The 24039-nt window shown below is 45.9% G+C and overlaps 1 protein-coding gene across 2 annotated transcripts in view; it reads left to right on the forward strand.

Annotated features, from left to right (window-relative positions):
• LDLRAP1 (low density lipoprotein receptor adaptor protein 1) overlaps positions 1-24039 on the forward strand; it is a 66258-nt gene that overhangs the window by 37157 nt on the left and 5062 nt on the right. For both annotated transcript variants that reach the window (XM_083751838.1, XM_083751839.1), the window contains exons 4-8: positions 897-1011; positions 6290-6362; positions 11788-11865; positions 16393-16523; positions 18523-18557. In XM_083751838.1, coding sequence (XP_083607964.1) covers positions 897-1011; positions 6290-6362; positions 11788-11865; positions 16393-16523; positions 18523-18557 — 432 coding nt within the window. The remainder of the gene's footprint in view (positions 1-896; positions 1012-6289; positions 6363-11787; positions 11866-16392; positions 16524-18522; positions 18558-24039) is intronic.

Consider the following 24039-nt stretch of genomic DNA (forward strand, 5'->3'; position numbering starts at 1 on the left):
ACTTAGTTTGGTACAAGAGCACTCTTGTCTCTTGGGGTTTGCTGCAACTCATTCTACAGTTTTAAGACGCCTGCTGTAGACAGACAGACAGACAGACAGACAGATATGCAAATATATCCATTGTGGGATATAAGTGTAGTAAGGCAGTAAATATGAACAAGTTACACGTGTATATATAGCTTTTAAATTTTGCTGGTCTTATAGCTTTCAATTGTTCTGTGTATACTACTTAATGATTTTTTTGACTGATGGCTTTATAAATTCTTATAAACAAATAAAAATAATTGATAGTCTGTATTTACCATGTGACAGGTCTGAAACCTTTCTGTGAAATGTTTCTTTATGAAATGTGGCATGTTCAGGCTCATAAGTCCACAAAAGAGAATTAAGGCTCTTCCTCTTTAGCAGCCTAGCTCTTGGTTTCTAACAAGAAAAGTTTTCCTCCCTTTCCCATGATACAAGAACTTGGGCCCATCCACCCAAGTTGAAAGATTCCTGAGAGACAAAAGAAAGACATTTCTTCACACAGCACATAGACCACATTCATGCCATACATTTAAAACTCACTGATTGGCAGGCGGGTGTAGTTAGGGGAAATGGCCCTGCGAGCTAAATTGGACACCCTGGTGGGCCAGAGGTCCCCCCTGCCCCTGCCTTATCCTATCCTGCACCAACCTGGTGCCCCCCCCCCCAATATCTCGTACTGCAACTCCCATCAGCCTCAGTCATTTTGGAGACACTTGTGTAAGACCCCTTGCATGTGTGGTTTGCCGAATTTTACAGCGTTAGAACTTGTGGTGTTGGAGGAAGGGAGGCTTGGGTGTGGAGTGCAACCCCCCCCCCCTTTTAAATAATAATAATGTGTATTTAATGTCTTGTTTTGCCATTGTTCACAGGATATCCTACTGCACAGCAGACAAAGTGCATGACAAGGTGTTTGCCTATATTGCACAGAGCCAGCACAATGAGAACCTGGAGTGCCACGCTTTCCTCTGCACCAAACGGAAAATGGTCAGTATTGTGTTTTAATAGCTGGTTGAGCAATGCATGCATTTCTTTGCAGTGAGGTGACGAGGGTGGGGTGATGGAAGCACCTCTTGCGGGCACAGCTTGGACAAGGGTGCAGAAGGAACACCAAAGATAATGTAAGACCAGCGGGCTTTCAGATTATGTTTAAGAGTATCCTGGGGTTCCTCAAAAGCTTATCCAAAACCTCTGAGTGTGAAGTTCAGCAGTGGGGTGGGTAAGCTTTAAATGCGCAGTGGCTCACTTGAGCCACACTGACAGATTAGTGATGGGTCACTTGGCAGAATCAATAGCATGGTTTGTAGCAGTAGATTGGCGCTTGAACCCATAAGGAGAAGAAGACATAACCTTGACAGATGTGAATCTGACCTATGTCTGCCTATCTGTCTAAATCAGAGGTGGATGATGTCATCCTCTCCAGATGCTGGAACTCCCAACTCGCCCCAGCCCCAGCCAGTACAACCAAATAGCAAGGTATGGTGGGAGCTGTAGTTCAGCACCACATAGGCTGCCCCTGATCTAAACCAATAAAGACATATTAAGGATATTGGACCTAGAGCAAATAAAACTGAAGGTGCCTTCTGTTGTTTTTCCTGGTATCATCAGCATCCCCAAGTCTAAAAGCTGTCAAATTCTGCAAGTGTGCTGTGACAGGTATAGGTGAATCATCAAGAAAAGACTCGGTGCAGATACAAACCCTGCATGTTTGCTAGAGAGGTGGGATGCAAACGCTGAAAATAAGTCAACCTTGCATGTGGTCCTTGCACCTGGTACCGCATTCATTATGTTCTATTTGGAGAACAGCCATAGCTGCATGCATGTTTGCATGGAGACAATCTCAGATTCAATCTGTGGCTTCTCCAGGCGGCCGGGGGGGAGGGGAGGGTTCAGGCCTGGATCTCCCATCCTTTTCTTTCTTTGCTTTTAAACTCAAAGAAAAAACACTCATTGCTTACAAGGTGGCTGAGCACATTTTAAATTACAGGGCTTGTGAGACCCTGGCCACCCAGCATATTAATATTCCCAGAGATGTCTATACAAAAAAAAAATTGTATGCGCAAATTTGTGTCATGGGCCTGAGCCCATTAAGCCTTTCAGTTTACTTACCGTATTTTTCCATGTATAAGACTAGGTTTCCCCCTAAAAAATAATGTCCAAAATTTGGGGGCATCTTATACACAGGGGCCATCTCCCCCCATTTTCTTAAATTGGAGTCCCCCAGAAGAGAGGGTGTCTTATACATGGGATCGTCTTATAGACGGAATGGTACTTACTTACCGTATTTTTCGCTCTATAAGACGCACAAGACCACAAGACGCACCTAGTTTTTGGAGGAGGAAAACAAGAAAAAAAATATTCTCAATCTCAGAAGCCAGAACAGTAAGAGGGATCACTGTGCAGTGAAAGCAGCAAACCCCTCTTGCTGTTCTGGCTTCTGGGATAGCTGCGCAGCCTGCACTCGTTCCATAAGATGCACACACATTTCCCCTTACTTTTTAGGAAGGAAAAAGTGAGTCTTATAGAGCAAAAAATACGGTACTTACTTATTTACTGATTGATTGCATTTATATTCCACCTTTATCTCAAGGAGCTCAAAGTGCCATGTATGGTTCTCCCCGCATCTCGTTTAATCCCCACAACAACCCGGTGCAGGAGGGTAGGCTGAGAGGTGACAGGCCTGGGGTCAACCAGTGAGCTTTGAGGCTGCGTGGGGATTTGAACCCTGGTCTCCCAGGTCCTAGTCTGACACCCTAACCATTGTGACGCACTGGCTTCTTCAGTGGGTGGGGCGTTTTAATCCCACCTTTTAAAAATACAAATGTGTTTTAGATCCTTCTGTGCTTTGTTTTATGCTGGCTTTAAGGTATATTAGTTATTTGTTGTTGTAAATCGCTTTTAAGTTACATCAGTAAACAAAAGCAACTAATAAGTTCAACAAATAATAATAGTACCTTTCAACACCCCTCTTTGCAGATGGCACTTAATTTCTGTTGCAGAGCCTAGGTGGAGAAACAGCATTAAAAATGAACCCTCAATGTGGGAGTGTTTAAAGAGGAGAACTGTTGGATAGTGGAAGGGTTTGCCCAACCCCAGGTGCTTTGAACTACAACTCCCAACTGCTGTGCCGGCTGGGGCTGATGGGAGTTGTAGTCCAAAGTATCAAGGGGGCACCTGGTTGACAAAGGCTGGGTTAACAGGTGCGTCCCAGTCTCTGATGCTTCCCTAAAAAATTTCCACACCAAAATCCTCTTAATGACGACTTCAGTCTTCAGTGTCATTTCCTAAATGACCTTGTAAACTTTTGATGCAGAAAGAACAACAAAGTTCTTCTCTCTCTCCCAATGGACAAAAGCATGTGACATTATAGAAATATGGGGAAAGGGTGCAGAGACCTTGATTGTATGTCTTAGTTTCCCCATCTCTGTCATATAATTAGTCTATATTTTTAGCGGCTGGGCAATTCTCACCCGTATCTGGGTCTATTAAACTTGATTTGAATGTGACAGCCGAAATTGTAAACAGCTGTGAGGAGCTTCATACTTAATTACCATATTTAAGGAGCGGGTTTTTGTTTTTGTTGTTTGTTCTTCTTTACCCATCATAAGAAGAAGAAGAAAAAATGTTTTCCTCTTCCACCAAAGATATAAATGGCTCAGTCTTTCAAATGAGATTTGGCACAGATACAAGTTTTGTCCATCTCCTAACTTGCTTCTCCCCTGTGGCAAATAAAACTTGCCTGCAGGCCACCCTCGTAAGATTTGTAAATTGGGAAGGGAGGTGGTAATTCCAGGCTGTTGGTGAGTCCTGGGTCAGGACCAAACATACATGCATATACTGGTTGCCATTTTGTTTCTGGGTCCAGTTCAGGGCCTTCACATTAGTGTTTAAAGCCCTCAGTGACTTTAAGTCCCAAGCGGGTGGCGCTGTGGGTTAAACCACAGAGCCTAGGACGTGCCGATCAGAAGGTCGGCAGTTCACATCCCTGCAACAAGGTGAGCTTCCATTGTTCGGTCCCTGCTCCTGCCAACCTAGCAGTTCGAAAGCACGAAGTGCAAGTAGATAAATAGGTACTGCTCTGGCGGGAAGGTAAACGACGTTTCAGTGCGCTGCTCTGGTTCGCCAGAAGAGGCTTAGTCATGCTGGCCACACGACCCGGAAGCTGTACACCGGCTCCCTCGGCCAGTAAAGCAAGATGAGCGCCGCAACCCCAGAGTTGTCCGCGACTGGACCTAATGGTCAGGGGTCCCTTTACCTTTGTCTACTTGCCTGCAGACCCTCTGCTGGTCCCTCTCCCCATCACCACCCCCCTTTGCAAGTTGAAGAGTGCTTCTCTGGAGCCCCCTGTACTGGGGATGGGTGTTTTCTGACAATTTCAGTTTTTCTGAATTGGTTACTTTTCCAATCATTAGTTCTATTCTCCCCATTTTCACACAAGCAGGTACTATTTTTACCAGCATTTTGCTGCAATTTTCTCCTATTTATATGCTTGTATGCAATTTTCCCTAATGCACATGTTTTTGCAAAGTAATATAGTGCAGTTTGTATGTTGTTGTTTCACAGATATCTGCATTTTTATGCACGCCTTGCCCTACCTAGTCTGTGCATTTTTATACTCATTGCAGAACACAGAAAAGTGGAGATTTTGAAGGATGGCTGTGTTTACGCTTGTGTATTGCTTCAGGAAAGTGTGAATCAGATAGTGTGCCATTAAGTGCGAACTTAGTCAGTTTCCTCTTCCAGCGCCATGCCATGCTCACTGTCATCTGAGTGATGGTCTCTCTCAACGACCATCATCTACTGTATCTTGTGCCCTGTCATGGGTGTGGCTACCTTATTGGTCCCCTCTCACTTAAGTTGGTGGAGTGAAATTCTTGTGCCAGGGCTGGGGGTATTGATAAGGAAGTAGCTATGGATTGACAGGGTGCAGGATATGGCGCACATGGGCTTCACCCGCCCCCATTGCCTGAGGCAGCTTTAGAGGAGCGTCACTGGTTTGGTCACACTGGGCGTGCAGCCTTGGGGACACTGCAGGGGACACTGTAACTATAATGTAGAATAAAGCACGAGATGCAGGGGGGCACCAAATTTTGGGGTTGCACAGGGTGCCGCTGAAATTTGAGACCCCAAGGGTTCCCACCCTGTATCTGCACTGGCAGAACAGCTCCACTGACAGTGTGTTCCTCTAATGTTTGCAACATGTCTGGCCTTCCGCTTGCATAGCAGTGCTTCCCTCAAATCCTCTCTCTCTCTCTCTCTCTCTCTCTCTCTCTCTCTCTCTCTCTCTGTCACACACACACACACACACACACACACACACACACACACCCCAGCTCACAAATATCAAGTAATGACGGGTGCCTCAGTTGATTAAATGCCGAAGTCTTTATTGTTGGTTTTATTACTGTGGCGTGCACCCACTATCTGTGCTTTCCGGAAACAATTGAATGCATTTTTATTTTGACAAGCTTTTGCAGCAGGGTGCCATTGGTGCTTGTTTTCTTTTGTTTAAAATCTGTATTTAGTTGTGTTCGGTAATGCACTTTAAACTATTTTTAGCTGTTTCCAAAAATATATAGAAGATGTTAATTTTAGGGTGCACTCTGCTCTGATACTTTTCTCGATTTCAGCGGTATAGAAGTTTTGGTATAGCATGTTTCAGTCAATGAGATAGCTTCAGCACTGAGAAGCACTTGTGCAGCTACAGCTCCTTTTGATTTTAGTATTTTTAAAGACAGATTTTGTGTAAGGAATCCAGTCCTTCTGTTTCAAGTGCAGGGTGAGTCAGTAACACCCCTCTCTGCATGCGCACACACAGAATTTTAGCCCAAGTCCTGCTGCATCCTGCCATTGCAGAGTCCCCACTGGCATGGCTAAACTGGTCTGTAAGCACACGTGTGGTTGAGAAATCCAGAGGACCACTTTAGTATGGGCTTATTCAGTCTGGCTCTCAGCCCTCATCTCTCACCCCCCCCCCAAGAAAAAGTCATTACAGATTGAATATAAGCACCCCCAAACGAGTGTCTGAACTCATTCTCCAAGTTCTGCAGCTGCCTCTCTCCATAACAGTGGGCGCCGCTGCTGGCATCAATATTGAATTAAGTCTTGAATGGTGGCATGGGACTTGTAGAGCCGTAGAATGAGGAACGAGTTCCTGGTTTAACATCTCTCAGCTGCGCGGAACCTCCAAATGATTTAAATCTACATGAAGAACTGTCTATTAATACACCGTTATAATCGCTGTTGTATCTTCTTCTTCTCCGAGGCTCAAGCCGTCACCCTCACAGTTGCTCAGGCGTTCAAAGTAGCATTTGAATTTTGGCAGGCGTCCAAGGAAGGTGAGTGTGGGAACTTACATCTGCCTCTCGCTGCCTTTTCGGCACATCCCAGCCTTCCCTAACCTGATGCTCTCCAGATGTTTTGCTTCCATCATCCCTTACAGTTGGCCATGCTCCCTGGGGCTGATGGGAGTTGGAGTCTGACAACATCTGGAGGACACAAGGTTGCAGAAGGCTGATGTATCCAGAAAATGTGTAGCTGGTGTATTTTGTGTGTCTGTGTGTGTGTGTGTGTGTGTGTGCGCGCGCACGCGCACCTTTTGTTGTTGTTGTTTGACTTTTTCCCTAGGAGCAAAATGGTCTTTTTATCCCTCCACTTTTAAAAATCAAACAAACAAAAAACCACCAACCAAGGCTCAGTCAATAAAATTTCAGATTACTTTGCTCATCTAAGCACATGCTTGTGTATTTATTAAGTTGCTGTTTCACAGTTTTTACGGTATATCCTGCTTGATTGTTAAAAAAAGTGATTTACAAAAGGATAAAACAATGAAATTATCAGTAACGATCTGTTAAAAACAACCATTTGAAACATTCAGAAGTAATTAGCATCAGCTAAAAAACACATTAAACTGCACAACAACATTCTACATATCTGGATAGACTTGCCTAAATAAAAATGTTTTCCCAATTGGGAACCCCTGAACTAGTGCATTTGAGGACAGATATTCCTGGTCTAGGAATTTTGGGTCAAGGGTGGCAGATCTCATTTAGCTTCCCAGTACTTCATAGCACTGTCCTGAGGGAACTTTTCAGGGAATCTCACCATGTGCTACCATCTCCTGTGCTTGGGTTTAAAGTCTCATGCCTCCCTATTCATTTGCTGTTACCCAGAGGTCTCTTCTCTTAAATTATACCAGCAATCATCCCCTTCCTTGCTTTTATGCCTAAAATGGCCTCCCAGAACACCGATGCAATGCCACTTCCCTCTTCCCTCCTCAAAGTCCACTCCCCTCACCCAAGTATTTTTCTTAACCCTAAGATTTGATCCCTAATGGAAAGAAAGGCGTGAAACAGATGCCTTTCCTGTCAGGCATGACTCACACATTTTTCTGCTACATCTTTTCTCCTTCACTTCTCTACTGAGATGCATGTCTGTCTTTGCAGCATTGATCTGCATGCATATACACACTCATGCACACGATGCTTCAGGCAGGCTTTTGGCGGAGCTTCTTAACTTTTTTTTCTCAGGCACCCAGCATGTTTAGCTATTTAAATAAGCATTTGTACCTCTCTCTCTTTTTTTTAATTTTCAAAACATTACTATGAAGTTAAAATTATAGCCTGGTAAGAGATTTAGAATAAAAACAGAAAGGAAAAGAATGGAGGGTGGGGGAGAACTTCTACAAAACAAAAACAGCTTTCACAGACATTGCCACGTAAAATAAAATACATTTTCAAGGGACTACACTATAAATTAGATGCTACAACAAAAACTAACCTGATACAGAGAGAAGATAAAACAAATGTTATGAGTACCAGATAAAAGCCATATTTCACCCGGACTAGCCATTCCCTTGATTGGCCTGTCATATGAGTAACAAATAGCCACCAAATGGAGACAAAACCAATAGGTTTGGCTGCACCGTGGGATACCCTTTGTTGATGAGTCAGTTTCTCAGAAATGGCAATATACATGACTATATTAAACAAAAAAGGGAAAAACCCAAGGATTCCTTCCAGCCCTGTGAAATTTGTGTCTCTCTCTTTTTAAATAGAAAAGCCTATTCTTTACATATAAGTACATATATAATATTTACACACACACACACTACTATGAGGCACAAATGTTACTATGAGTAACAAAACTGAGTTGTTGTTGTTTTATTCATGTGGCATTCATGTGGGCATCGTTCTACCTGGACACTGAGGTCCAGTCCCGAGGGTCTTCTAGCGGTTCCCTCACTGTGAGAAGCAAAGTTATAGAGAACCAGGCAGAGGGCCTTCTCGGTAGTGGCGTCCACCCTGTGGATGCCCTCCCATCAGATGTCAAGGAAATACACAACTATCTGACTTTTAGAAGACATCTGAAGGCAGCCCTGTTTAGGGAAGTTTTTAATGACTGATGTTTTAATGTATTTTTAATCTCTTATTGGAAGCTGCCCAGAGTGGCTGGGAAAACCCAGCCAGATGGGTGGGGTATAAGTAATAAATTTGTTTGTTTGTTTGTTTGTTTGTTTGTTTGTTTGTTTGTTTGTTTGTTTGTTTAACAGTCACTCTTGAAGGTGACTTTGTGATTGTCACAAGGGCCAGCCAATCAGTGTTCTGCACCATCAGTCTTTCCTTGAAACAGGTGCCAGTACTTCCGAGGTTTGGTTAACTTTTGAAATGTATGCATCTCTGGCCTACGTACAGTGGTACCTCGGGTTACATACATTTCAGGTTACATACGCTTCAGGTTACAGACTCCACTAACCCAGAAATAGTGCTTCAGGTTAAGAACGTTGCTTCAGGATGAGAACAGAAATCGGGCTCAGGCCGCGCAGCAGCAGCAGGAGGCCCCATTAGCTAAAGTGGTGTTTCGGGTTAAGACCAGTTTCAGGTTAAGAACGGACCTCCGGAACGAATTAAGTACTTAACCCGAGGTACCACTGTACCTGAAATTGCATTTACTCTCACTCACCTTTCCCCCCTCCCCATTCTCCTCTATGTTTCTTATAGTCGCCTGACTTGCAGAAACTTACCAAGTGATGCTCCTTCCATCTCCTTCATCTCTCTGCCAGCAGAAGCTTCCCTTGTGCTGATTCCCCTTGTTCTTCCGGCCCTTCTGAGGAGCCTGACAGTTGGCAACACAACCCCTCTGCCTCTCCTCCCCTCCGCTAAAATCTAGTTTGCAAAGGCCATTTGGGCAGAGGACTGTTTCTGGCTTATGGGAGCCTGTAAAGCACTGGGTATATTGTTAGTGCTGTATAAACTGTATAATATGAACACAGAAAGCTTCCATAGGATGAGTCATCTAGCTCAGTGCTGCCTGCTCGTACTGGCAGCAGCTCTCCAGGATTAGCTCTCCTTTTATCAGCCCTGTGACCTGAGAGCCTTTCAACTGGAAGCATGGGGATTTGAATCCAGGATCTCCTGCATGCCAAACACTAGCTGGGCCACTGAGCCACCGCCCACAAAGCCACATAATATGCTTCAATGGGGGAATAACTCCCTTTTCTCTCTCTAATAGAAGTACATGGCTGGTTGCTTAGCAACCACCCCGGCCTAAGGATAGGGAGACCTGTGGCTCTCCAGCTGTTGTCTAGCTATTGGTGTCCCTAACCATTAGCCATGCTGGCTGAGGTGGATGGGAGTCCACAAAAACCTGAAGGGTGCTAGAAGGAGCAAGGCGGGTGGTTGCTAGGCAACCTCCCCTCCCAAGTGTTTCCCACCATTCTCATCCATCACCGCCATCTCACACAGGCTCTGAAGAAATGCTGGGCCTTCTAGTCCTGGCCAGCTGTGTGGTGCCAGTGGAGGATATGTTGATAACTAGAAACCATCTGTCCTTTTGTCAGCGATGGCCTGGTTAGCGCAGCTGCAAGCAAGATCGGCAGCTTTCCAGGCAGGCTGTAGGCTTGATTGGGTGGCCTTCCCAAGTCTTGGGGTCATGCCAGTATGAAAAGGCCCTCCTTGTCGCCTGCACATGTTCAGCAATTTGGCACTGGCAAAAGGTTGGTTGCAGGGAGAGAGATTTTGTTCCCTGGAAACCCCTTTCTCCACTTCGCTGCCCTCCACACATTTCCATGCCTAAGGTAGATGACAAGCAGTGCCCGTCTGCGCGCCAGGAAGCCCAGACCTCTGCAAATCGAATATCCTCCTGCCAGACATTTACAACAGCCTCATCCTTGTAAGAGCTCTCTCTGGTATTCAGTTTGCTTTTGGAGGCTGGGGTTAGACCATTGGCATCTGGGAGTTGGGGACTGGTGTCCATTATCTCCCTTAATTAGATCTTAATTTATTTTAACAGTGGCCTCATTTGTGTTTTATGTGCTGTTCAGCCACCCTGACCAAAAGGCAGGATAAAAATATGAATTGAAATAATGCATCTGTAGCTCTCGAGGCCTTGAGATAGCACAGTCAAGCAACATGCATAAGGTGCTAGATTGCAATCATATAGGCGCTAAGCCATCTTGGGGATACTTCGTATATGATGATTTGCTATGCAGAGATCCATTTCCATGCAGGAAATGGAAGGACATGAATTTTTTTTTCCTCATGCCAGGTGATCAAATGTGCCATTTCTGTTCAGATCACCATCTGCTGCAGCCACCTCCTAACAGCTGCTCTGGACTGCTCATTCATTTTTTCCCCTCCTAGTGCTCATTTAATTTCCCCCCAATGCCCTCAAGGTAGGAATGCTCTGGGGCATTGTGGGAAATTAAAATAGCAGTCCCACAATGCCCTGGAGTCAAGCTGTGGCAGGGGCACTGTGGGAAATTTCAGTTGTTGGTGTTCAGAGCATGGGCATAGCCAGGATTTTTGTTGGGGGGGCAGGACTTTCATTAGGGGGGGCAGAGCCGAAGTGATTGGTCAGTTAAGTAGTTCTATTGTTTTACTTGATGGGGGGCAGCTGCCCCCCTTTTGACTACCCCATGATTCAGAGGACCATTTTTGCAGGGAAAGCTCCCCCCAGGGGCTAGAGCCAGGGGAAGCTTTGGTGCAGATTAATGTTTATCATATGCGATTGGAATTCTTAAATCCCTGCGCTGGCTTCCACTGGTGTATCTATGTTATTGAATAACTATATTATTAAATCCAGCCTGCTATTCTTATTATTTCTCTGTTAGGTACTTCAAGTCTCCCCAGAGAATAAAGAAGGCAATAAAGGGTTTTTTAATGAAAAAAATCCTAACAGAGAAAGCCACTTCACTTAAACCTTGGAGCCAAACTCTGCCTCTTGCCAGCCCAGTCAGCGTACTTGCGCTAGAAATTGTGCCTCCGATACTGCCGCTCATTTGTTCTGTCCTTACATTAGGACTGAAGAGGATGTTGTAAAGCGGGCGGTGGGGGGGGGGGCGCTTTTACAGCCTGGGTATGCTGGATGGCTTTCCAAGGGCCCCATCCCAGTGGTGGACGGGGCCAGAGGAGAAAGTGAGCAGAGCAAGAAGTGTAAATTTAACCTTTTGGTACAGTAGGCTACGTTTCTACACACAGCCCTCTCTGGCCTCCATCCAGACAAGCAAGCGACATTGTCGGAGCTGAACAACACATTCTGGCCAGACAAAAGCACTTAAGGAGGATGTGAAGCAGGGCCAGTAGGGGGCATGGCCTGGAGAGCATCCCAAGAGACCTAAAGGGGCTGCATTTGGCCCACAGGCCAGAGGCCTCTCACCCCATTGCAAGGTGTGGAAGCAGCTTCGTGGCTTGTTAGAGAAATCAGACTTTAAAACTTAGCCACAAACTAAACGGTGTATTTGTCTGTCTTGTGTCCCCACCACAGAAAAGCGGGAAAAGGCCATCTCGGAAGGAGAAAGCACCAGCAGTCCAAGTTTGGATAGTTCTGCCTCATCAAAAGGAAGTAAGTGACTAAAGAAACAGATTCTGTTCAAAGGAAATGTGGGGTGAAATTGCCTGCCTTGTGTACCATGCCAGCCCCCTGGTCTGTCTTGCCCAGTACCTGCAGCCTCTCGCCAGGGTCTTCAGCTGCTGAGATACGGCATCTGCTCTGCATTCAGAAGGTCCTAGGCTTAGTTTGGTCAGAATTGAGGATACACTTCCAGAGTTAACACTAGATACATTGCTTCTGGTAAATGAGCCACCATAGTTGCTAGAGGGCGGTGAAAAATTGTGTCCTGGGCTTTTTAGACTTGTCGGCCCATGTACTATTTGAAACCAAAGGGGCGCATTGGTTGCCACATTTGAAATATATTGGCATTATTTTCAGCTCTCCTATCCAGCTAATAGCGTTTTCTGCTCCCTCCCCTTTTGTCACTCAGTCCAAATTGGGCTCTTCACTGCCAACAGCCCTCCCCACCCACTCAAAGGTTTCCCCCCCTTTTTTCTTTTTTAAATGAATTGATTTTAAAATGTTGTGTTACTTTTATTGTTGTTAGCCGTTCTGAGCCCGGCTTCAGCTGGTGAGGGCGGGATATAAATAAATTATTATTATTATTATTATTATTATTATTATTATTATTATTATTATTATTAAATACTGGGAACATTGAGATTTCTCCAAGCCTGCTAAAACCTCCTGATGCCTGGGTGGTACCTTTTTAGCTGCATAAGGAGCTGCATAAGGAACAGCACTCACAGTCCAAACACTGAAGCTAGAGACAGTTATGAACTGTTCCTTTCTTAAGGGCCCTCTCTTGCACACATACACAAACGTTCACCATACAAGTCTTGCAGAAACTAAAGAGAGGGTGTGGGTGGGTACAGTTCCATCTCTGGTTGTCAGTGGTCTCTAGTAACTGAAAATCCTTCCCCCTCTCCTGGAGACACTCAGATTCAGGTGCATGTCATGTATACAGATGTCACTGACCCCCTGATTGAAATCCATCAAGGACTTAGCAGTCCTTTTGACCTCTGCGACTCCTCCATCATGCATCAGGGAGGCGAAAGGAAGGGGGAGGGAGGGAGGGAGGGAGGCAGCCCTCCACACTCCTGCAAGCAGCTTTCTGAAAACTGCTCCCAGGGACCCATTAAAACTCTTAGCGGTCTGGATTGTGCAGCTTGCAAAAATGGGGTCATGCCTTCCGAGTATTGTTTTTAAGCTATATCCTCCTTGCAATTGTCTGGTGGCAAAGGCTATCTTCTAAAGCTTGCGTGGCACAAATAGCCTCAAATGAACTGGTGGGGCAGGGGAGAGGGGGGCGAAGAGGGGACAGCCTGTCTTCTTCCCCTCCTGGCGGGTGAGATGCTGCAAAGTGGCACTGAGGAAGTCATCCATAAAAGGGGCTCCCGTCCAAAGCGGCTGCGTCGTATTGATCCGCATGTATATTTGATAGGGAAGAAATCCTCTTTAACATCCACTCCATTCCAAAAATGCCTCTCAGGGTAGCACAGATATAAGTCGACGAAATGGCTGGCTCTAACGGGCTGGATAAACTTTCCGTGCCCAGAATCTTTAAATCTGACCTCTGTTTGGCTTTGTCCAATATCTTTGAATCTGGAGTTTGGGCTTTTTTGTGGGTCTTTCAGCCGATTTCAAAGTAGTTAACCTGCCTCTTGACAGATGCAGATGTTGCTGAAGCTTTGGTTACAAGCTTTGGTTCCTGAGGTTCTGAAGGAAGGTCTGCAGCTCTGCCGCTGGCTCTGCATGCCAAAGGCCACCCCCCAGCTAATTTTATTAATTTATTATTACATTTATACCCCACCTTTCCTCCAAGGAGCTTGAGGTGATGTGTGTGGTTCTCTTCCTCTCCATTTTTATCCTCACAACAACCCTGTGAGGTAGGTTAGGCTGAGAGACTGTGGCTGGCCCAAAGTCATCCAATGAGTGCCATGGCTGAGTGGGGATTTGAACCCTGGTCTCCCACTACACCACACCAGCAGCAATCCCCAGCAAGATTCCCTGTCTAAAACCCTGGAGAGCCACTCAGTGGAGGCAATAGATCAGGGATGGGGGAACCTCAGGCCTGGGGACTGAATGCGGCCCCCCATGCCTCTCTGTCTGGCCCTTGGGGGACACACCCTCCCAAGCTGCACCCTAAACCAGTCTGACTTTGCAACCTTTTTTACTGTTTTCGCCTGGATGGAATTTGTCCTCAAACACTGATAATGTTCTTGGCATACCTGCTTGGAGGACAGAGATAGGATGTGGCAGTGTGAAGAAACTTGCCTTCTGTGCAAAGGTAACATTCACATTTATTTGGCCTTTGGCCTTGCCCACCATTGCCATGTGGCCCCTGGAAGCTTCCCCATCCCTGCTGTACATGACTGGCTCTAGGTATTTTGGTGACTAAGGTGGTATGAATCTAACAGGTAGTCCACACGTTAAGTCACTTGAGACGTGATGCTTCTCTGTGAGGCCTTTCTTCGTGTGCCCCCTCCACGGGAGGTTGGGAGGGCAGCAACACATGATTGGGCCTTTTCAGTGGTGGCCCCCTCTTGTGGAACGATGTCACCATGGAGGCACTCCTGGCACCAACTTTGTTTTTTTATGTGCCAGGCAAAGGGCTGCCCCTCCCTTCCACTTGTCACATGCTTAGAAAACACAGGTCCAAACAGTTTTCCACTTGCCCCATGCCTTCAAAGCACAGATCCGAGCAGTTTTGCTTTTACCCCACTACTTTCCCCCTGGAAAACCCACTCTTTAGTAGTAAATCAGAACCAAGAGCAATCCACGGAAAATCCATTGCCATTTGCTCCAATGCAGTGCTATACCACAGGTTTTTCCAGGGACAAATGGAACTGCGAATGAGCCCAAAGACCTTTCTCCTTACCCAGACCCTTGGTCCTTCATGCAGCACATAGATAAACTATGGAATTCAAGTGATGGTCATCAACTTGGATGGCTTTGAAGGAGCCATATCCTCCGTGAATCCTATCAATGGCTATGTTCTGCCTTCAATGGCAGGTGCAATATGCCTGTTAATGCAAGGGACTTGCATGCAGGGCAAGTTGCTGTTGTGCTCAGGTCCTGCTTCTGGGCTTCCCATCAGAGTCTGGTTGGTTACCATAACAAACAGGATGCTGGACTAGATGGGCTTTTGGTCTGACCCAGCAGGCTTTCCTTATGTTCCTGTTGTGTGCACCTCACACCGAGATTAAGCTAGCACAGAAGAACTTTCCTAGTGAGTCACGTCACAGGCGAGACACATCTGCCTCTTTCTCACTCTGCCATCCTTAATGGCACCCAAAATCTGCCAGCTGACATCTCCCCCTCAGCTTGACTCCTCATGGAGGAGCCTGCAGATGAATTGGTGCCCCGCAGCCTGTCTCCAAAAACTCCCAACTCCTGTGCATCGTAAAAGATTTCTGCAATTCAAATATATGCTTATTTGAAAGAGAGAGAAAACAGAAAAGTAGGACATACTGCTAGTAGAATGCAAAGATGTGTTTTCCTAAAAGGTCCTGCAGGAATTTTCGTTCATTGGAAAAGCTGAAGGATCTTAAATCGAAGCAGGATAGACTGGAAAGGGGTACTGTGTTGTGCTCGGGGCAGAGTATAAAATGGGATCAACGTGGTTGCTCTGCAGTGGGAGTGGAGGATGATGCTTTTCTGGCTGAAGAGGATGAAATAAATATCATGCCATAGGCCATTAGGACTCCATCTCAGAGCCTGGTTTTAATACTGCTTCCTAGAGCTTGTGAAGTAGTAGTAACAGAGTTATCTCTGACCATTTGCAGAGTGCCTGTATCTCTCTCCAGTGACAAACCATGCTCAGTCTGTTCCCTCCAAAACACACAAACAGGCCACTTCCACACCATACATTTAAAGCACTGTCAGACTACTTTAATAGTCGTGGCTTCCCCCAAAGCATCCTGGGAATTGTAGTTTGTTAAGGTGCTGAGAGTTGTTAGGAGACCCTTGTTCCCCTCACATAACTTCAATTCCCTGAGCTCCCAAGGAAGAGGGATTAATTGTTAAACCACTCGGGGACAAGAAAATCTTAACATTTCAAAAGCTATTAAAAAACCAAATACGTACATGTCTGTGCTAAAGGGCAGCCCCCGCTCATATGTCAGAGGGCCCAAACAGCTTGGTGGCAGCTCCTCCTTATAAAGCTGCTGGGATGCAGCAGGTAGAACATGTTGCCCCTAGATGGTTCCAAACAATCTCTCCCCAATAGCCCCATAATCAAGTGGTATATAATTTTTCTAAAGACCGACCGATGAATCCAAGAGGATGTCTCTATTAGAGGCCATACATGGTGGAGAGGAATCCTCTAAATTAGCTGTGGAGAACCTTTGGCCCTCCCATTCTTACTGGACTACAAATTCCACCATCCCTGACCATTGGCCATGCTGGCTGGGGCTGGTGGGAGTTGGAGTCCACCAACACCTGGAGGCCCAAAGGTTCTCCAACCCTGCTTACAAACCTTCTCTCTCCTACGCCTCATCTTCTTTAATTCCCCCTGTCATTTCTGTCCACCTGCAGCAGTCACCACAGGGAACCTGTTAGACCTAGAGAATGTTGCTAAAACTCCCTTGACTGTCAATGCAAACTCCACGCAGTCAGACGGAAGCATCTTTGGGCCACATTCATCAGAAAACAACAACGTCATGTGGGTAAGTGTGCCGTGCGTGCATATTACAAATGTGCAGGAGGCAGAATTCAAGTGTTAACTGTGAGGAGGAGTGAGGAAGCTTTGGCTTGCAGTTTAGATTAACTGCAGTTTAAGGTTCAGACAAAGCCCTAAACTGTGGTACATGTTAACTGTGGTTTGTTGAAACAAGCAATTTCACAAGCCATCAAACTATACTGCACATCATGTAAAGCCACAGTTTCTTGGGTCAGAAGACCTGACAAGCTATGATTAATCAGAATCTTCCCTGCCCATCCTTGTCAGGGTGCTGGAGGAGGAGGAGGAGGAGGAAAGGAGTGTGAGAGCCCGCTGCTCATTCTCATAATAAGCATAGTTAATATGACATCTGCCTGGTGGCATTTATCTTTCTCCTGGCGGCGATGTAACACAAAGATGCAGGGGAAACAGAATGATAGATAAGCAAGGGACATTGGCAGGGGGCACTAGTCCTGGGATAAATAGGGTGTATGTTTGCATGTGGAGAAAGAGAAGATGAAGAATGGATGGAAGAATGAATGGCATGTATGAAAGAAAGAATGAATTGGATGAATGAAGTATGTGTGCATAGATGAATCTTGTGGTGTCTGTGTATGAGATAAAGGATAAATGGATGAAGAAGGGAAGAGAGAGAGGGCAGGGGGATGGGAGGGAGAAAAGGGGGTCTTTCTTTGCACTTCTGGCTTTGGCCCCACCCATAGCCAACTGTGACACTGCCCCCCATGGGACTGCAACCCCTGACCACTTTTCTTTGAGGGAACACAGTCCCCAACTTCAAAAGGTCGGCCCATCACTGGTCCACGCTGATAGGCAGCAGCTTCAGATGAAGGGAGGTATACAAATTTAATAAAAAATAACAAAAACTTCCCACCGAGGATCCCCTGATTTTGGTCATTTTATTTCATTCATAAAAGATTTCTTACCATAGAATCATAGAATCACAGAGTTGGAAGAGACCACAAGGGCCATCGAGTCCAACCCCCTGCCAAGCAGGAAACACCATCAGAGCACTCCTGACATATGCTTGTCAAGCCTCTGTTTAAAGACCTCCAAAGAAGGAGACTCCACCACACTCCTTGGCAGCAAATTCCACTGTCGAACAGCTCTTACTGTCAGGAAGTTCTTCCTAATGTTTAGGTGGAATCTTCTTTCTTGTAGTTTGGAACCATTGCTCCGTGTCCTCTTCTCTGGAGCAGCAGAAAACAACCTTTCTCCCTCCTCTATGTGACATCCTTTTATATATTTGAACATGGCTGTCATATCACCCCTTAACCTCCTCTTCTCCAGGCTAAACATGCCCAGCTCCCTTAGCCGTTCCTCATAAGGCATCGTTTCCAGGCCTTTGACCATTTTGGTTGCCCTCCTCTGGACACGTTCCAGTTTGTCAGTGTCCTTCTTGAACTGTGGTGCCCAAAACTAGACACAGTACTCCAGGTGAGGTCTGACCAGAGCAGAATACAGTGGCACTATTACTTTCCTTGATCTAGATGCTATACTCCTATTGATGCAGCCCAGAATTGCATTGGCTTTTTTAGCTGCCGCGTCACACTGTTGGCTCATGTCAAGTTTGTGTTTGTGGTCAACCAAGACTCCTAGATCCTTTTCACATGTACTGCTCTCAAGCCAGGTGTCACCCATCTTGTATTTGTGCCTCTCATTTTTTTTTACCTACTCTTCATAATGATCCATGGAGGGTTACAACAGTATACAGATATATAAAGAGATATAAGAACAAGTGAAACCATTCCAGATAGAACAGACTGGACTAAGTCTCCAAGGCACCCCCTGGTCCCTCAGAACATTTTTCAAACTACTGCTTTCTGTAGTCATTTTCGTCATCCCCCTTATACACACACTTCTTCTTTTTTAAGAAATTGCAAAGAAAATGCAAAACCCACCCTGTAATGCTTGCATGCTAGCTGGGAGCTGGGTAACTGTCATTTCAGATTGGTCTAATTTTCCTCCCCCTTCTCTTTATAACAAAGGCAATGGACGACGGACTGGATGAAGCTTTTTCAAGGTAATTTTCTTACTTTGTTTCACGAGTGTCTTTCCACCAGGGGACTGCCCAGGAAACAGGCTTGATTAGTGACTGCTCTTTAAAAAAAAATCATTTTAATGTTTCTAATCGAAATTGTCTGCTGTGCTCTGACCCTTTCAGAGGTGCTCTGTTTGCCTAATTGAACGATGGGATTTGCAGCCGCCTGGATAAGTCAAATATTTTGATAACTTCTTAGGGCAGGAGCTAATTTGTGCATAAGGTGGGGAATTAAACTCCCTAAATGATGTAGCCCTGGCTAGAAGCAAATTGAAGGCGCAGTATTTCAGATCCCCACCTGCAGGCAGAGGGGTACCTCTGCATCCTTGGCAAGGAGCTCTATCAGCACTTCCTCCCACCAAAAAAAGAATCACTTTACCACAGTAGCCACATTAGAAATCACAACATTTTACGCGACCCACGTCCAGGGTGAGGGAGAGGCAAGGAGGAAGGGCGAAAAATATTGCATGCCTTTGTGCTGTGGTAGGAGAAGAACAAGAAGTTTCTTCCGTGTTTTTATTTCACTGCAATGGCGGCAGTGCCTCACCAGATGCATAAACGTCAGACACTTCATAGTCTGATAGGTGATTTTTGCACCCCCAGAAATGGAGGAGGAGGAATTTGGCCCACTGGCTGGTTTCTTAAAGGATGCGATGCAGGAACTGCTAGCTACCACTTCTTCTGGCGCCCCTTGCCCACCCTCCAGAGGTCCTCAGCGGCTGCTCCAAAATCATTCCTGTAAATTGTCTGGAGCGGGATTATCAAAACAGCGCCCTTGGTGTCTTCTCCACAAACCCCTGAGCCTCCCTCTCACTGCTCATTTGGTCATGAGGTAGTGAGGGCGGCTACACTTTTCTCCCTTGAGAAGTACATAGAGCTGATGGAAGAAGTTGGAAAAGGGACACTCTTTCTCACTTCCTCTTTCAGCTCTATGTCTTGTCCAAGACTGATGAATTCTGTTGGATCCAGCTTTTAGCCAGATACCTTGAGAAAACAGTGTGTGGGTGTGTCTGTATGCGTACATGCTTTCTCTCTCTCTCTCTCTCTCTCTCTCTCTCTCTCTCTCTCTCTCTCTCTCTCTCGCTGTCTGTCTTTGTCTCTCAGACATGGTGTGTGTGATCTGGTGGCAAAGGGAGAAGTGACCACAGCACTTGCTCAAAATTCCAAATATGACCACAGGCCTAAAATGTTTGGTGGTCCCTGAGCTGGCTCAGTGTATGGCAGCTTCCTCTGGCTCTCTGTTCCATATGCATGGCCACATCAGCAGGGTGTGTTCACAAGTGATGTTAAAAGCACTTCTTAGAACTTCCCGGGTGTCATTTCTGAATGTGGAGTGATGTGCAGAGATTCTCCTCCTGACGTAGGCAAGCAGGGCAACCTAGTGCCACTCAGCAAAACAGCAGCAGTAACAACCAAGCGCCTTAAAAATTAGGTGCCTAATAAGAAAAATAAGTACGTAATTGGAGCCTGGCTGCTGGATGAAGCCAAAGGCTCATTCTAGTCTAGCATCTTGTTCTCAGAGAAGCCAGCCAGGTGCCTGTGGGAAACACACAAGCAGGGCATGAGCACAACAGTTCTCTCCCCGCTTCTGATCCCCAACAACTGGTATTCAGAAGTATTGCTGCCTCTGAAAGTGGAGGAAGGAGCTGCTGATAGCTTGATACAAAACCCTAAACATGAAGTTTTGTATTGTACTCAGGAGCTAAGGTCCAAAATATCAGGGATCAGGTTCATTAAAAACCACAATGCACCATTAATGCAAACCTTAAAACGTAAAGCCTCATTTAAATGCAGCACTGCAAGCAGCTGACCACCATTAAGGCTGAAACAGCGTAAAGTATTTATTATTATTTTTAAGATGAAGCATTGAACTCGGAGCTTTACTAATGCAGAAGTAACGAAATGTACATGTTTGTCATTTTTACGAACACATTTGGGCAAGGTTGTCAGCGTACAATGTTCTCTGCAGAAAAAGAGACAGCCCTGGTTGCCGGATGGTGCTGGTTCTCCTCTGTGGTGCAACTTGAGAGGGGCACAGAAGATGAATCCAAACAGAACAAGTTATTGGTGGGGGGACGAGACCCTCTGGCCTGTGGGAGGGGGCAAATGTGGCCCTCCAGGCCTCTCTACCTGGCCCTTGGGAGCCTCCCCAAGTCACACCTCCACCCTAGACAAAATTCCCTCTCCTCAGTCCATACCCCTCACTCACCCAGCTTCAAGTCTTTTTGTCAGGAGGGGATGTGGAGAGTGAGAATGCCTCTTTTTGTCTGGATGGAGAGGGATGTGTGTAGAAGCCTCTGACTTTTGCAGGGCTGGAATGTAGCCTGCTGTACAAAGGCAAGAGTTGCATTTCTTGCTCCTTCTACTTTTTGCCTCCGCCCGTGCTTACCTCTAGCTTACAGCCCCTAGAAGGTTGCTCCGAGTGAAAAAAATGCAGCCCTCTGACTGGAAGAGGCTCCCCAATCCTTGTGGGAGAGCAACCCCCCCCCAAAAAAAATCTCCCAGCTCAAAGAGCAGACAGAAATGCATCTCAGAATTTTCCGACATTTTTTAAAAAAATGATTAAATGGTAAAGGGTGTATGATGATATGCTGTGGCTTCTATTGAATCTGAGTTGTGCTGTCTTCTGCCCTGAATGTAGCCTGAAATACTGATGCCTAGGAACAGGGAGTGGTTCTTTCCTCTCCTTATATGCATGGCTCTGTGGGGAGCTGGCTGTCTCCTGCTCCTTCTCCTCTACCCACCCACCTCCATCTTCATAACAGCCAAGGGGTAGAAATTCAATTCAGTTCACATTTAAAGGCAAGCCTGCCTGCTTGGCACTTTCAGAAAACCATACAGAAACCAAAACACAGCCATGCTTCAAAATTCTTATTTCTCAAAATTTTGCAACTCTGTTCTCCAGCTAAGTAATGTGTACAGAAAATGCATAAACCAGGAACATAGGAAGCAGACTTTATACTAAGCCAATTGTGCCTCTACCTTAGTATTGTCCACACTGACCAGCAGCAGTTCTGCAGCGTAAAGTGTGCCCCAAAATTAATAGGTTGGTGAAGATAACATACAAAAATGCATTATATTAGGGAAGCTGTATTTGCAATTCTATGTATGTTAGGGGGAATCGCATAGCAAAACACCTGTGCATTAGGAGAAAGGTGCCCTGATAAGCAGATAAATTTTATGAGGCCTTTTTGGGGGGTAGGGAGGCAAACTGATTTGGAAATGTGAACTGAAGCCTGGAAAAACAAGAAACCAAAACCTTGATCATCGGATTTGCTCATCCTTGCATGGGACATTCAGTGATTGAATCTCCCCACTTTGGAGAAAAGGGCTTAAAAGCAGCCACAGGTTCCTCTAGTTTAGATCAGGTTGAAGTGCCAGGGATAACTCTTCCCTGCACCATTTCTATGACAGAAGCCTGCTAATAGCAACACCTTCTTCTTGCCTTCTCCATAGCTAACAGCAGCCTGCAAAAGGGAAGGGGGTTTTAAGTGAAACCCCTAAAACTGCAGCATCGTAAGAGTAACAGTCTATCTGGCCAAGTCTGCAACCAGTCTTTCTACTTCCCACATACTCAGTGTTTGCATGAGAAGGTTAACAGTGCTGCAATAAAGTACCGGTAATCCTAATGGATATGCAAGTAGAACTTCCTCTGTGTGTGTGTGTGTGTGTGTGTGTGTGTGTGTGTGTGTGTGTGTAATCTCCCTTGCCCCGAAATTTCTGGTGATGCCAGCAGACGCTGAACAATTGGGATTGCTGCTGCCATTTCCAATCCCTTTGCCACTGTGCTGCTGTCCTGAGGAGTTAAGATTCCTGATCTCGTCTCCAGAAACATCGAGTGCTGCCATGAGCAACTGGAATTTAATGCAGACAGTGCTGGAGAGACGTTGTGGCGGCCTGTCCATACAAATCGCCCCGCAGGGAGGCAAATGGAGACTTTTCAATGTGGCACTTCGTATATATATATTTGCTGCTGCTGCTTTTGGTCAGTGTGGCCTTTTGCCTATGAGATGTGGCCTCAGCTAATGATGTGTCAAGTTCCTGCTAGAGTGAGTGGTCTGTGCTTGGGTATAGACTAGCAGGGAGTGCCTGGCATTGCTTGGGAATTCAAAGAACACCCCCCCCCCGGTGTGAATTTTAAATAAATAGGGTAATTTGTGAGTTTGGGAACTGTGCATACACACAGAGAGAGACAGACATGGCTCATTGCATTCAACAACATCCAAACATCCAACCAGATTGCCCTGGGATGCCTGCAAATGCAACAGCACCTCTTCCGTCTTGGACTTGGCAGAAACTGGAATTTAGAGGCATACTGCAAAAGGTCCATCCTGCTTTCTACCACTGCCAGTTAGATGCCTCTGGGAACATGGGTGTTGCCAGGATTTTTGTTGGGGGGCGGCAGGCCTTTTGTTAGTTGGGCAGGCCTTTTGTGGGGGGAGGACCTCAACCATGTATTTTTATTGATGGGGGGCAGCTGCCCCTCCCTGCCCCCTGACTACGCCCATGTCTGGGAAGCACACCAGCTTAGATAGCAGCAGGCTTCCCCCATGGTTCCTTCCAAACACAGAGGTTCCCGTTAGCTGTCATCATCACCACATTTTGTGGCAGAGAAGTCCATAAGTTGGTTCTTCTGGATAGAATCCTGAAGGGACCTGCAACCAACACCAGATTTTCCCTTTGGTATCCATTCTTGAGAACAGAGCATTTTAGAGCTAGTTATCTGACCAAACTCTCACCATTTTCCTTAAGAAATGCCTTTATTGAACTGCATTTCCAAACGATTCCCCCTCATTCTTGGTTGTTTGCTACAACAAGGTTCCATATGCAGACAGACTTTGTATTCCTCAGGTGGAAGACATCACTCATTTTCCATTAGCCTTCTAACCCCTTACATAGAGACCAGATAGATCGCTTTCTGAACCTTTGTTCACACCAACAAGCAGGTACACCCCAGCAGAAATAGTTCGGTTTCTTTTGAGTGACAATAATAGCTTTGTAGGAAACAGTTACCCTCTATGCACTAGCTGGGGGGGGAGGAAAAAGGACTTCGATAAAATTGCTATAAATCATTGTCGCACGATCAAAGCCTAACCTGCCTCACAGAGCTGTTGTAAGGATAAAATGAGACTACGGGGCAGAACCATGCATCCCACTTTGAGCACCCTGGAGGAAAGGCAGGATATTAATGTAATAAATGACAGAAAAGACTACACCACTTTATACTGGAGAGGGAGGACTCATGTTTTTGGAATTCTGCTCTGTATTGAAGCACTCCGTGTCAATAGGATATCAGGAGGACCAGCATGCAAATGCCTGCAATAGAACCATTCTCCCTGAAGAGCTGGCTTTCTGCTTTCAGGGTTGCCTACTCCCTACCCTGGGGAGGAGAGGGACATTCCGAAGTAACCCTCACTTTAGTCAGAAGTGGTCCACCTCCTTTACTATACCTATTGACACTTCT

Source organism: Podarcis gaigeae, assembly GCF_964106915.1.
Source record: "Podarcis gaigeae genome assembly, chromosome: 8".
Taxonomy (NCBI): domain Eukaryota; kingdom Metazoa; phylum Chordata; class Lepidosauria; order Squamata; family Lacertidae; genus Podarcis; species Podarcis gaigeae.